This window comes from Scyliorhinus torazame, chromosome 5 (assembly GCF_047496885.1).
Source record: "Scyliorhinus torazame isolate Kashiwa2021f chromosome 5, sScyTor2.1, whole genome shotgun sequence".
Taxonomy (NCBI): domain Eukaryota; kingdom Metazoa; phylum Chordata; class Chondrichthyes; order Carcharhiniformes; family Scyliorhinidae; genus Scyliorhinus; species Scyliorhinus torazame.
This window is the reverse complement of record NC_092711.1, coordinates 281,127,595-281,140,527: the sequence shown is the minus strand read 5'-3', so window position 1 is coordinate 281,140,527 and position 12,933 is coordinate 281,127,595. Positions and strand designations below refer to the sequence as shown.

Here is a 12,933-nt window from a genome sequence, read left to right as displayed (position 1 = left end):
GATTCCGGCTTAGGTCACTGTCTGTGCGGAGTCTGCACATCCTCCCCGTGTGTGCGTGGGTTTCCTCCGGGTGCTCCGGTTTCCTCCCACAGTTCAAAGATGTGCAGGTTAGGTGGATTGGCCATGATAAATTGCCCTTAGTGTCCAAAATTGCCCTTAGTGTTGGGTGGGGTTACTGGATTATGGGGATAGGGGGGAGGTGTTGACCTTGGACGCTCTTTCTAAGAGCCGGTGCAGACTCGATGGGCCGAATGGCCTCCTTCTGCACTGTAAATTCTATGATAATCTATGAACTTAACTCACGTTCCACAGGCTGTAGTAAAATCTCACAAACCTGAAAATCACTTCAGATGTCTTTCTGGTGTTTCAGCCTTCCTCTAAACTCTCTCTGTTTTTACTGAACAGTGCTCTGCTCTAGTACCTTTAACATCAGACTTCTTGGAAACATTTCTTCGTTTCTCTAGTTTCCTTAATTAGCTGCTCTTCAGATTATTGCATTTGTTTTCTTAACCATTACTTCATGGCATGGCATTTCTTCCAAGAAAGCAGAAAGAAATGTTTCCTCTCTAGCCTTCTGAACCAACTACTTCTCGCAGAGCTTTGAGAGCTGCCTTGTCTCACTCAACCTATCTCCAACTGCCCACAAATTAGCTAAACTAAATCTTAAATGCTTCTCGACCTTACAAGGCCCCAGTCTCTAAGGAACACCCATATGCTTTTGCCATTATTCACAGCACAGCCCTCTCTAAGCACAACTGAAACACAGTTGGAATGTAACCAACATTTGTCCAGATTGAATCTAACTGTAGGCTTTACCCTTCCAGGTTTAGAAGCATTAAATTCAATCCACTTAGAACTATGCCTTACTTCAAATGTTTACCAATACAAATATAAATCCCTTAAAACTACCTTTATTTTCCTAACTCTTTGAATGCTACAAGTGCCCTTAGTTGACAAGTCATTGAGTGGAGAGTGTGGTGGCGATTTGGCACAATTTAAGTATGTGTCACGATCTTCAAGTTTGTCTTTGAGTGCTATCAGATTTATCTCATCATCTTTAAAGGTTTCTTTCCAGTGCCCAGACGTATTGCCCACATTATTAATTATAAAGCATACCTTGCAGTACCATGGCACTTGCCAAAATCGCTAATCAAATGATTTATTTGTGCCAAATGATTATTTTCAAATAATTCAGATAATTTGAATAGGTCCTTCAGTGTGCATTGTTGCTTCCCTAGCTCTTGTGATCTTGACATTCAGCTGGTTTGTTGAACTTTTTCAACTCTCCCAACCTGCTCCTATGTGTCTCCGACCCTGCTACTGCTTTTCCTCTCTACCTTTCTCTGAAGCACCAATTTGTCAACTTTCATGTGCTATCAGTTTGCTAAGATAAGCTACTATGCTGTTGTAATCACAGCTGGATATATCTGGTTGAGTTAACACCTGGTAATACAGCACCAATAGTCATCTTAAGATACCAACTGCTGAGCTTCTTTGAGCAATTATTGGGGAAAACTACTTGGAAGAAAATCTCACAATCAAATAGGTTTTGTTAGCGAAATAACTATTTATTGAAATGGGTTTCACTGCACTTGAATCATTTATAATCTTTGTTAAGTTCTCAGCATATTTGTATCCCAATCAAAAGCTTGTTAAATATTAACTCCTAAGATCACTGGTCTTTGTTGAAGGCCTTAGTTGGGTCAGTTTCTTTTAATAAACAATTTCAATGAGGTATTTTTGGCATTACAAACAGCAACAGTATAAAAACAATGTACAAAGAACAATAGACATAGTGCAATCACCGGCTCCCATCCCGCCAAGATCTGCCTAATTGACCCCCTATTCTACGCTACCCTAACCACCACCACCCCCCACCCCCCTCTCCCCCTCCCCTGCTGACGATTAATTCTCCGCGAAGAAGTCGATGAATGGTTGAGAGCCCTAACAGTGACCCTCTCAAGGCAAACTTAATCTTCTCTAGGCCGAGAAAGCTCGCCATGTCAGTTAGTCAGGTCTCCGACTTCGGGGGCTTTGAGTCCCTCCAAGCTAGCAGTATGTGTCTCCGGGCTACTAGGGAAGCAAAGGCCAGAACATCTGCCTCTTTCTCCTGCTGGATTCCCAGGTCTTCCGACACCCTGAAAATCGCCACCCCTGGACTCGTTTCATAGATTTCATAGAATTTACAGTGCAGAAGGAGGCCATTCGGCCCATCGGGTCTGCACCGGCTCTTGGAAAGAGCACCCTACCCAAGGTCCACACCTCCACCCTATCCCCATAACCCAGTAACCCCACCCAACACTAAGGGCAATTCATCATGGCCAATCCACCTAACCTGCACATCTTTGGACTGTGGGAGGAAACCGGAGCACCCGGAGAAAACCCACGCACACACGGGGAGGATGTGCAGACTCCGCACAGACAGTGACCCAAGCCGGAATCGAACCTGGGACCCTGGAGCTGTGAAGCAATTGTGCTATCCACAATGCTACCGTGCTGCCACCCTTGTTTTCAGTACTCTGGACATGACATCCGCAAACCCCTGCCAATATCCCCCAAGTTTTGGACATGCCCAGAACATGTGGACATGGTTCACTGGTCCTCCCGCACATTTTACACACCTGTCCTCCACCTCAAAGAATCTACTCATCCGGGCCATGTGGGCCCGGTGGATCACCTTGAATTGGATCAAGCTGAGCTTTACGCATGTTGCGGCCGCGTTGACTCTGCTCAACGTGTCCGCCCATAAGCCATCCTCCATCTCACCACCAAGCTCCTCCTCCCACTTAACGCTTCAGCTCCTCGGTGTGCATCTCCTCCGCCTCCATGAGTTCTTTGTAGGTGTCCGAGACGCTCCCCTCTCCCACCCATTCCCTAGACACTACCCTATCCTGAATCCCCCTTAGTGGCAGGAGTGGGAAGGATGATACCGGTCTACGCAGAAAGTCCCGCACCTGTAAATATCTAAATTCATTCCCCCTTGCCAACTCAAACTTCTCCTCCAGCGCCCTCAAGCTCGGGAAGTTCCCCTCTAAAAACAAGTCCCCCATCTTCTCATGTCCCGCCCTTCGCCATACTCTGAACCCCCCATCCAAGCTCCCAGGGGCAAACCGGTGATTGTCACATTGGGACCAGACCGATGCTCCCACTGCTCCAGCGTACCTCCTCCACTGCCCCCAGATTCTCAGGGCTGCCACCACTACGGGGCTGGAGTACATCGCCGGCAGGAACGGCAGAGGTGCCGTTATCAACGCCCCCAGACTGGTACCCCACACGGAGCTGCCTCCATCTGCTCCCAAACCGCCCCCGCCCCCACCACCCACTTCCTTATCATGGCTATGTTCGCCGCCCAGTAATAATTGCTAAAATTCGGTAGCGCAAGCCCCTCCCTTCCCCCGATTCCGGTCGAGCATCACCACCTTCACTCGCGGGGACTTACCCTCCCACACAAACCCCAGGATGATTTTATTAACCCTCTTACAAAAGGTCCGCGGGATGAAAATTGGGAGACACTGAAATACGAACAAAAATCTTGGTAGGACGGTCATTTTGACCGTCTGCTCTCTCCCAGCATCCCATCTCCGGAACTCGCCCCTCATCTGTTCAACCAACCGGGACAAGTTCAACTTGTGTAACCACCCCCAGTCGCGCGCCACTTGTATCCCTAAGTACGTGAAACTGTCTTCCACTAACCTAAACGGCAGCTCCCTCAGCTGACCCTCCTGACCCCTCGCCTGGACTACAAACATTTCACTCTTTGTCATGTTCAGTTTATAGCCTGAAAAGTGGCCAAATTCCCCCCAAATCGCCATAATTTCACCCCCCCCCCCCCCTTCCGAACCAGCCCTTCCAGCCTCTTTAAAGTTCTCAGAGCAATTGCCAGTGGCTCTATAGCTAACGCAATCAAAAGTGGGGAGAGGGGACACTCATGTCTTGACCCCTGGTCCAGTCTAAAATAGTCCAGGGTCATCACATTCGTCCTTGCACTAGCCTCCGGGGCCTGGTACAACAGCCTGACCCAGTCGATAAAGCCCTTACCGAACCCAAATCGTCCCAGCACCTCCCACATATAGTCCCACTCCACCCGTTCGAACGTCTTTTCTGCATCCATTGCCACAACTACCTCAACCTCCCTACTCTCCGGGGGCATCATGATCACGTTGAGCAGCCTTCTTATATTGGCCACCAACTGCCTGCCCTTGACAAACCCGGTTTGATCCTCTATAATCACGTGCGGCACACAATCCTCAATCCTGGAGGCCAAAAGTTTGGCCAGCAACTTGGCATCCACATTAAGCAGGGAGATTGGCCTATATGACCTGCATAGCTCCGGGTTCTTGTCCCGCTTCAAAATCAACAAACTAGTGGTCAACAACCCCACCTCTATCCTTCATTGCGGGCACTGGAAGCTCTCCTCACTAACCTGCAGTTCTACCCAGTGTGGGGCATGATCCAAAATAGTGATGGCCGAATACCCCGTGTCCACCACCTCCGCCAGTAAATCCCTGCTCAAAATGAAAAAGTCTATCCGGGAATAAACCTTGTGAACATGCGAATAAAAAGAAAACTCCTGCCTGAACCTCCATGGGTCGACCCCCCCCCCCCATCTGCTCCATGAACCCTATCAGTTCCTCTGCCATTGCTGGCACCGTCACCGTTTTTGAACACGACCGGTCCAGGCCAGGGTCGATGACCGTATAAAATTCCCCTCCCATAACCATGACCTGCGAGTCCAGGTCAGGTATCTTCCCCAGCAACCCCTTTATAAATTCCACGTCATCCCAATTTGGCACGTACACATTAACCAAGACTACCTTCCTCCCTTCCAGCTTACCGTTAACCATGACGTAACGCCCCCCCCCGCCCGTCCGAGACTATACGGCCCACCTGAAAATGCACCCGCTTGTTGATCAAAATCACAACCCCTCTAGTCTTGGCGTCCAGCCCTAAATGAAAGACCTGACTGACCCAACCCTTCCTTCACCTGACTTGATCAGCCACTTTTAGGTGTGTCTCCTACAACATTGCCACGTCCGCCTTCAGAGCCCTCAGATGCGCGAACATACGTGCCCTCTTGACCGGCCCATTCAACCCTCTAACATTCCAGGTGATCAGCCGAGTTGGGGGGCACCATGCCCCCCCCCCCCCCCGCCGATCAACCATTCCCTTTCCTGGGCCCGCCACCAGCCCATGCACTGCGCCTCCATCGGCCTGCCCTCCTGGCAGTCCCCACCACCGACCAACCTCTCTGTTCCGAAACCAAAGTCCCTCCCTCGTCAGCAGAGTAACTCTTTCCTCTCTCTCTCTCTCTCTCTCTCTCTCTCTCTCTCTCTCTCTCTCTCTCTTCCCCCCCCCCCCCCCCCCCAGAAACAACATTTTGTAACTAACTCCAGCTACAGATTCATCATATGCACACACCCCACTTTGCTTCCGTAGACTAGCTCACCCAGCTTGCCTGGTGGCCCTCGCCTCCGGCGCCAAGAAGTCTCCCACCTATTGTTCCCTCACTCCCCTCCACCCCGCCATCGAAACCACTTCCCTCATCAAAACGATCCCAAACAATCGCTCAATTAACATAAGAGACAACCCAAAAAGAAAAACACACAGATAACCCCCCCAATAGTGTAAATCAAAGTAAAAAGCCCCACCAGCCACCCCCACCAAAACACCGAAAACCCGCAGTAACCAAATAACTTTAACTTTCCCCTTCAACCAAACTCAAATACAGAAGAGAAACGACAATAAAAACAAATAAACATCACTCAAAAAGTTGAAACTTAAAACAAAAAGTTCTCAGTTCAGCACCAGCCATTACTTCTTGGCAAAGTCCATCGCGTCTTCGGACGACTCAAATTAATGATGCTGGTCCTCGTGCGTAACCCAAAGACGCGCCGGGTATAGCAGTCCGAATTTCACCACCTTGAACAGGATCGCCTTAACTTGGTTAAAGCCTGCACTCCTGGCCACCTCCACGTTCACATCCTGGTAAACACGCAAAATGCTGCTGTTCCATTTGCAGCTCCGTGTACGCTTGGCCCACTGGAGAACACACTCCTTGTCCAGGAACCTGTAGAACCGGACCACCATCGCCTTTTGGGGGGGGTCCCCCGGCAGCAGCTTCCTTGCCAGCGCTCTGTACGCCCTGTCCACCTCCAACGGTGGGGGAAAAGCCCCCTCCCCCAGAAGCTTCTGAAACATACTCACCACAAACGCGCCAGCCTCAGCCCCCTCCGCGAGACAGACAATTCTTAAGTTCTGCCGGTGAGCTCTATTCTCCAGGTCTTATATTTTCTCCAGCAGCCTTTTTTTGCTGATCCTTCAGCATCCCCACCTCCAGCTCAACCACCGTTTGGTGCTCCTCCTGGTCCGCTTTCTCCAGCTTCTGAATCGTCCGATCCTGGGCATCCAGCCTGCGCTCCAGCCGATCAATCGATTCCTTTATCGGATCAAGACAGTCCTGTTTCTGCCTAGCGAAGCTCTCTTGAATGACCCGTATCAGGTCCTCTGTTGCTGGTTGGGCCGTCACAGCAGGGGTTCGAACATCAGCCATATTGTCTTCTGCCGCAAATCCACCCAGCCCTTGCTTGTCTTCTTATTTCTTTCTTTTCGATCCCGTGGGGCTTTTCGTTCCATACACCAATGTGTGGAACCAGTGCCAGATTGACTTCGCCTTCAAAGCCAGCGCTCAAAAACGCAAAAAGGTCGGGGGGGGGGGGGGGGGGGGGGGCGGGGGGGAGGGCCAAAAGTCCGGCCAGAGCGGGAGTCACCAAATATGCGACTTACTCCCTCATAGCTGCCACTGGAAGTCTAGTTGGGTCAGTTTTGAGAGTTGTCATTGTGCAAGCAAGGTGATGTATTTCAGAGAATAAAGTATATTATAATTTTTGGATATCATCAACCTCCACCTTGGATACAGAGTTAATAATTTTGAAGCAATTTTAGCAGTTACTACACAAGTCCAGAGTGTGCTAAATTTGATGTTCCCTCTATGAAGACTGATGCTTGGTGGCAAGAAGTGTCAGAAATCTGGTCAGGTGGAAGTGGGGAATAATGCAACGTAACTTGAAACAAAATTATTTTTTAATCGTTTTCATTTTTGGTGTTATTTTGATGTTTTTGCTTTTAAGGCTTTTCTGTCAGAAAGATCCTGAATCTGATGAAGGGACAGTAAAAAGAAAAGGAAGACAAAGTCCAAATGCGAAGCTGATCAAGACACTGGTTTTTTTCTTCCTAGAGAGTGAGGTAAGTTGTTAATTACAGTAAATTACCATTCATTAAGGTGCATTATCATTAATACATAAACTCAAGAATTTGTTTACTCGTTCCTTGCATAAGAGTTATGTAGTAGTTATGTAGAGTTATGTTATGTAGCTAGATTTACTTTCCTAAAATAATTTTTATCATTTATTGGAGAAATGTCGTTTGATCATCATTTGCGAGATCAGATCTTTTGCACTATCCTGTCTTGTGTAACTTCAATTTGGGGGAGGAAAAATTCTTAGCCCATTGTCCAGCAGCGAAAGCAAATTGGTCCATTGCAATTGTTGCACCCCAGTTGGTCAGCAGGTTCCAACTGGAATTGTTCCCTCTGATTTATAAAAAAAAAAAAAATAAAAAATCACTCATCTAAAGAGAAGAATAATCCTTGTGGACATAATCTCACCACCTCCCACTCTGGGCAGTGATGTTTTCTTTTCTTTCAAATTTTTAACTGAGAAATAAATCTGTTCCAAGTTCAACTGAGTTCCATACCCCATGTTGCTGAAATCCTAAATGGCAGTAAACAAATTTCAGCTGGAGCAGCAATACACACTCAACCCAGGCTGCTGAAGGATGATAATCTGACACAAGTGTGCTGCTTTTGTTGAGTTGTTCCGGAGCCAGCTAAACTCATGCATGACGGACAAAAGCAAAATGCAACAGATGCTGGAAATCTGAAATAAAACAAAAAAAATGTTGTAAATAGTCAGCCAGTCCGGGAGCATCTGTGGAGAGAAACAGAGTTGATGTTGCAGGAAGAGAACTGTTCTGATGAAAAATCATCTTCACTTGAAGCATCAAGTCTGTTCCTCTCAATTGATGTTGCCTGACCTAGTATTTACAGCATTTTGTTTAATTTCAAAGCATACAAAATTTGGAACATGAAAATAATATTAATCTTTATTAGTGTCACAAGTAGGCTTACATTAACACTGCAATGAAGTTACTGTGAAAATTCCCTAGTCGCCATAATCTGGCGCTTGTTCGGGTACACTGAGGGAGAATTCAGAATGTCCAAATTATCTAACAAGCACGTCTTTCGAGACTTGTGGGAGGAAACTGGAGCACCCAGAGGAAACCCACGCAGACACGGGTTTTGTCCACACAGACAGTGATCCAAGCCGGGAATCGAACCCGGGTCTCTAAAACAATACTTGCTGTTTTAGTGGCTAAATTAAACCAGCTAATCATAGATTTTAGACACTATTCGTATGAGAATATTAATAAGAATAGCAATGGGACCATTTTTGTGCTGAGATTCCTGAACATAAGAACATAAGAACTAGGAGCAGGAGTAGGCCATCTGGCCCCTCGAGCATGCTCCACCATTCAATGAGATCATGGCTGATCTTTTGTGGACTCAGCTCCACTTTCCGGCCCGAACACCATAACCCTTAATCCCTTTATTCTTCAAAAAACTATCTATCTTTATCTTAAAAACATTTAATGAAGGAGCCTCTACTGCTTCACTGGGCAAGGAATTCCATAGATTCACAACTCTTTGGGTGAAGAAGTTCCTCCTAAACTCAGTCCTAAATCTACTTCCCCTTATTTTGAGGCTATGCCCCCTAGTTCTGCTTTCACCCGCCAGTGGAAACAACCTGCCCGCATCTGTTCCCTTCATAATCTTATAAGTTTCTATAAGATCCCCCCTCATCCTTCTAAATTCCAACGAGTACAGTCCCAGTCTACTCAACCTCTCCTCGTAATCCAACCCCTTCAGCTCTGGGATTAACCTAGTGAATCTCCTCTGCACACCCTCCAGTGCCAGTACACTCCCTTTCTCAAGTAAGGAGACCAAAACTGAACACAATACTACAGGTGTGGCCTCACTAACAATTGCAGCATAACCTCCCTAGTCTTAAACTCCATCTCTCTAGCAATGAAGGACAAAATTCCATTTGCCTTCTTAATCACCTGTTGCACCTGAAAACCAACTTTCTGCGACTCATGCACTAGCACACCCAGATCTCTCTGCACAGCAGCATGTTTTAATTTTTTATCATTTAAATAATAATCCCTTTTGCCGTTATTCTTACCAAAATGGATAACCTCACATTTGTCAACATTGTATTCCATCTGCCAGACCCTAGCCCATTCACTTAGCCTGTCCAAATCCCTCTGCAGACTTCCAGTATCCTCTGCACTTTTTGCTTTACCACTTATCTTAGTGTCGTCTGCAAACTTGGACACATTGCCCTTGGTCCCCAACTCCAAATCATCTATGTAAATTGTGAACAGTTGTGGGCCCAACACTGATCCCTGAGGGACACCACTAGCTACTGATTGCCAACCAGAGAAACACCCATTAATCCCCACTCTTTGCTTTCTATTAATTAACCAATCCTCTATCCATGCTCCTACTTTCCCCTTAATGCCATGCATCTTTATCTTATGCAACAACCTTTTGTGTGGCACCTTGTCAAAGGCTTTCTGGAAATCCAGATATACCACATCCATTGGCTCCCCGTTATCTACCGCACTGTTAATGTCCTCAAAAAATTCCACTAAATTAGTTAGGCACGACCTGCCCTTTATGAACCCATGCTGCGTCTGCCCAATGAACTGGAAAATATTCTGGTTATTTAGAGCCCCAAGAATTGAGCCACCATAGGCTTGCGTTTCAAAGTAAATTTAAAAGGGGAAAGGAGAAGTAAATGAAAGCTCAGGTACATTATCAGAGCTTATGCATTTGTCCACAAAACCGTTGGTTATTACTTTCTCAATGCTGAATTTATATTGCTCCGAAATCTTTTCAACTGATATAATCATTTTATTTCTATTTTTCAATTGATAGTTGCACGAGCATGCTGCTTATCTTGTCGATAGCATGTGGGATTGTGCAACGGATTTGCTCAAGGATTGGGAATGCATGGCTAGCCTCCTAATGGAAGAACCACTCAATGGGGAAGAAGGTAAGCTAAACATTTAACTTTCTGACGCTTCACACTAATAAATGTTTAGCAGCAAAATAGAATTGTGAAAAATGTACATGACTAAATGTATTCACCTGCTATAATCGAAAATGAGCCACCAGCTCTCCTGCTGGCTTGATATGTAATTGTATTAAGTAAAGTAATTTTGAGTTGCATGAACCAGAAATGCTCCAGGTCGGTGTCATGATTTCATGTGAGCTGGTGATGGGGCTGAAGCTTGAGACCTTGGAATCTCGTGAATTAGACAATGGATTCAACTTGTTCTGGCTTTCCATTGCTGATTGCCAATCAATCAAATACGAGGATAGAAGTTAGCTTTATTGCTACATCCCTATAGCTGATTAATCAATCACCATTTAACAGCAAAGCGCACATAGTTTGTTCTCTTTATTGGCTATTTTTCCCATTCCAAAATAAATCTAAAGATTAGGTACTTGGGTATGATGCAGCAAAGCTCCTGTCACTTACTTTATTTTAAACTGCATGCAGGCAATAGAAGGGCTAGGACAAATATGGGAAAGGATGGGGTTGCTGATCCTAAATTAAGCTGTCTAATGTTTTTGCCCTGTGTCTGATATAAAAAATGAAATTTTATTGAAAATGTTAAATGATTTTTGTTTTATACAATCGGCTTGTTGAGATATGTTAGAAAAATAATTGGGTGCTCTAAATTTATGTGGAAAAAAAAGGAGATATGTTAGGAGAGTTATAATATGTTTCCAGAAGTCTGGAATAATAATCCAGACATGAGTTGAAGTTCTGCTGTGACAGCTGGGAAATTTAATTTGGACAAATCAACTAAATATGGAATTATAATTGGTCTTCACGATGGACTACCAGATGTCGTAAAAACTCAACTGATGCACAACTCTATCATCCTTAACTGGTCTGTGTCTGTTCCGAGAGCCTTAATAATATGGTTGACTTTTAACTGCCTTTTGAAGTGGTTGAGGAAGCCACTAAGTTATATTCAAGAAGACAGCTCACCTCTGCTTTTCCTTGAGCAATTAGAGATGGGCAATAAATGCTGCCCTTGCAAGTGACGCCCACTCTCTGGGAATAAATTAAAATTGTACTGTGTATCTCTTTTTAGTAAAACGAATTACAGCTAAAATGAATTTCTTTTTCATGTATTCTAATATTCCCCACTCTTTGCATGTCACAGGGTAGTTTTCTAAATGCTGTTTCTTTTTCTGGTGGGGATGGGAGGTGGCGGTGGTAGAATCAGCAAGTAATTTTCATATTCTGATGTATAGTGTCCATTGGAATAAAACCTAAACTTTTAGATTGATTTCCTGACTCAGCAATTGCTTTTTCTACTAAGTCATATGGCATCATCAGCATACCAAGTCAAGAAGAATTTGTATTTTTATAGCGCCTTTAGCATTGTAAAACGTCCCAAGGTGCTTCACAAGTGAAAAATTAGATTCAAAAGAATGGCTACTTTTTTTTATTTTTCCATGGAATTTGAGCATCACTGACAAGGCCAGCAGTTGTTGCTCATGCCTAATTTCCCATGAGAAGTTGGTGATGAGCTGCTGCCATAGATTGCTGCAATCCATATGTTGTAGGAATACCCACAGTGCTGTTAGTAAGGAAGGTTTAGGATTTTGAACCAGTGACCACGAAGGAGCAGTGATATAATTTGAAGTCAGAATGATGTCTTGCTTTTAGGAGAACTTAGAGGTGGTAGTATTCCGATGCGTCCATCGTCCTTGTCTTTCTAGATGGTAGAGATTGCAGGTTTGGAAGGTGCTGTCGAAGGAACCGTGCCAGGTTCCTGAAGTGCATCCTGTGGATGGTACACTGCTGCTGCTGTGCACATGTGGTAGACTGTTGATGGTAGATGGGGAGCCAACCAAGCAAGGCTGGCTTGTCCTGGATGATGTTGAGCTTCTTAAAAGTCATTGGAATTGCAACCATTCAGGGCAAGTAGAGAGTATTCTATCACACTTGTGCCATGTATATGGTGGACAGGCTTTGGGAAGTCATCAAGTTGAATTAATGATTGCTGAATTTCTAGCCTCTAACCTGTCCGTCTCGCCACTGTATTGGTGGAGCAATCAACAATGCTATTGAAAGTCATGGGGAGGTTGTTACAATCTGCCTTGTTGGAGATGGTCATTGTCTGGCATTTATGTGGCTAGAATTTTAATTGCCATTTATCAACCCAAGCCTAAATGTTGCTCTGATCATCTTGTGTTGTGAATGGCACTGAACAGTCTGCAAACATCAGAACTGAAAGAGTAGAAATTAGGACTGGTGACCAACAAACTTGGCTAAATAGTTTTTATTTTAACCTGCCTTGAAGGAGAGAGGTGGAGAGATTTGCGGAGGGAATCCCAAAGCTTAGTGCTTGAGTAGCTGAAGCCATGGCTACAATTTGTTTTTTTGAAAGGTCTGGGGGTTGCACAACCTGTATTTAGAAAAATGCAGAGCACTTGCAGAAATGTAGGGATGGGAGAGGTTAAAGTGTTGGGTAGCGGCAATGCCACGGAGGGCTTTATACTGAGGACAAGAATTTTAAAATCAAGGTTTTGATGATTCGGCAGCCAGTGTAGATCAGAAAGCATGAAAGGTGATGGTTAAGTGGGAGATGACATCGATTAGGAAACGATGGGAAGCTGGTCAGGAGGTATTGGAATGTGAAGTGTGGGTGTAATAAGACATAATTATGGCTTATCCAGGACTGGAAGTTGGACAAGCAACCTGACAACACCAAGGCCATGGATATGGG

General features: G+C 45.3%; 1 protein-coding gene across 8 annotated transcripts in view; it reads left to right on the top strand.

Moving 5' to 3' along the window:
• Positions 1–12,933, top strand: part of LOC140421163 (cohesin subunit SA-2) — a 290,652-nt gene that overhangs the window by 188,589 nt on the left and 89,130 nt on the right. For all 8 annotated transcript variants that reach the window (XM_072505624.1, XM_072505622.1, XM_072505623.1 and 5 more), the window contains 2 exons: positions 7,128–7,242; positions 10,058–10,175. In XM_072505624.1, coding sequence (XP_072361725.1) covers positions 7,128–7,242; positions 10,058–10,175 — 233 coding nt within the window. The remainder of the gene's footprint in view (positions 1–7,127; positions 7,243–10,057; positions 10,176–12,933) is intronic.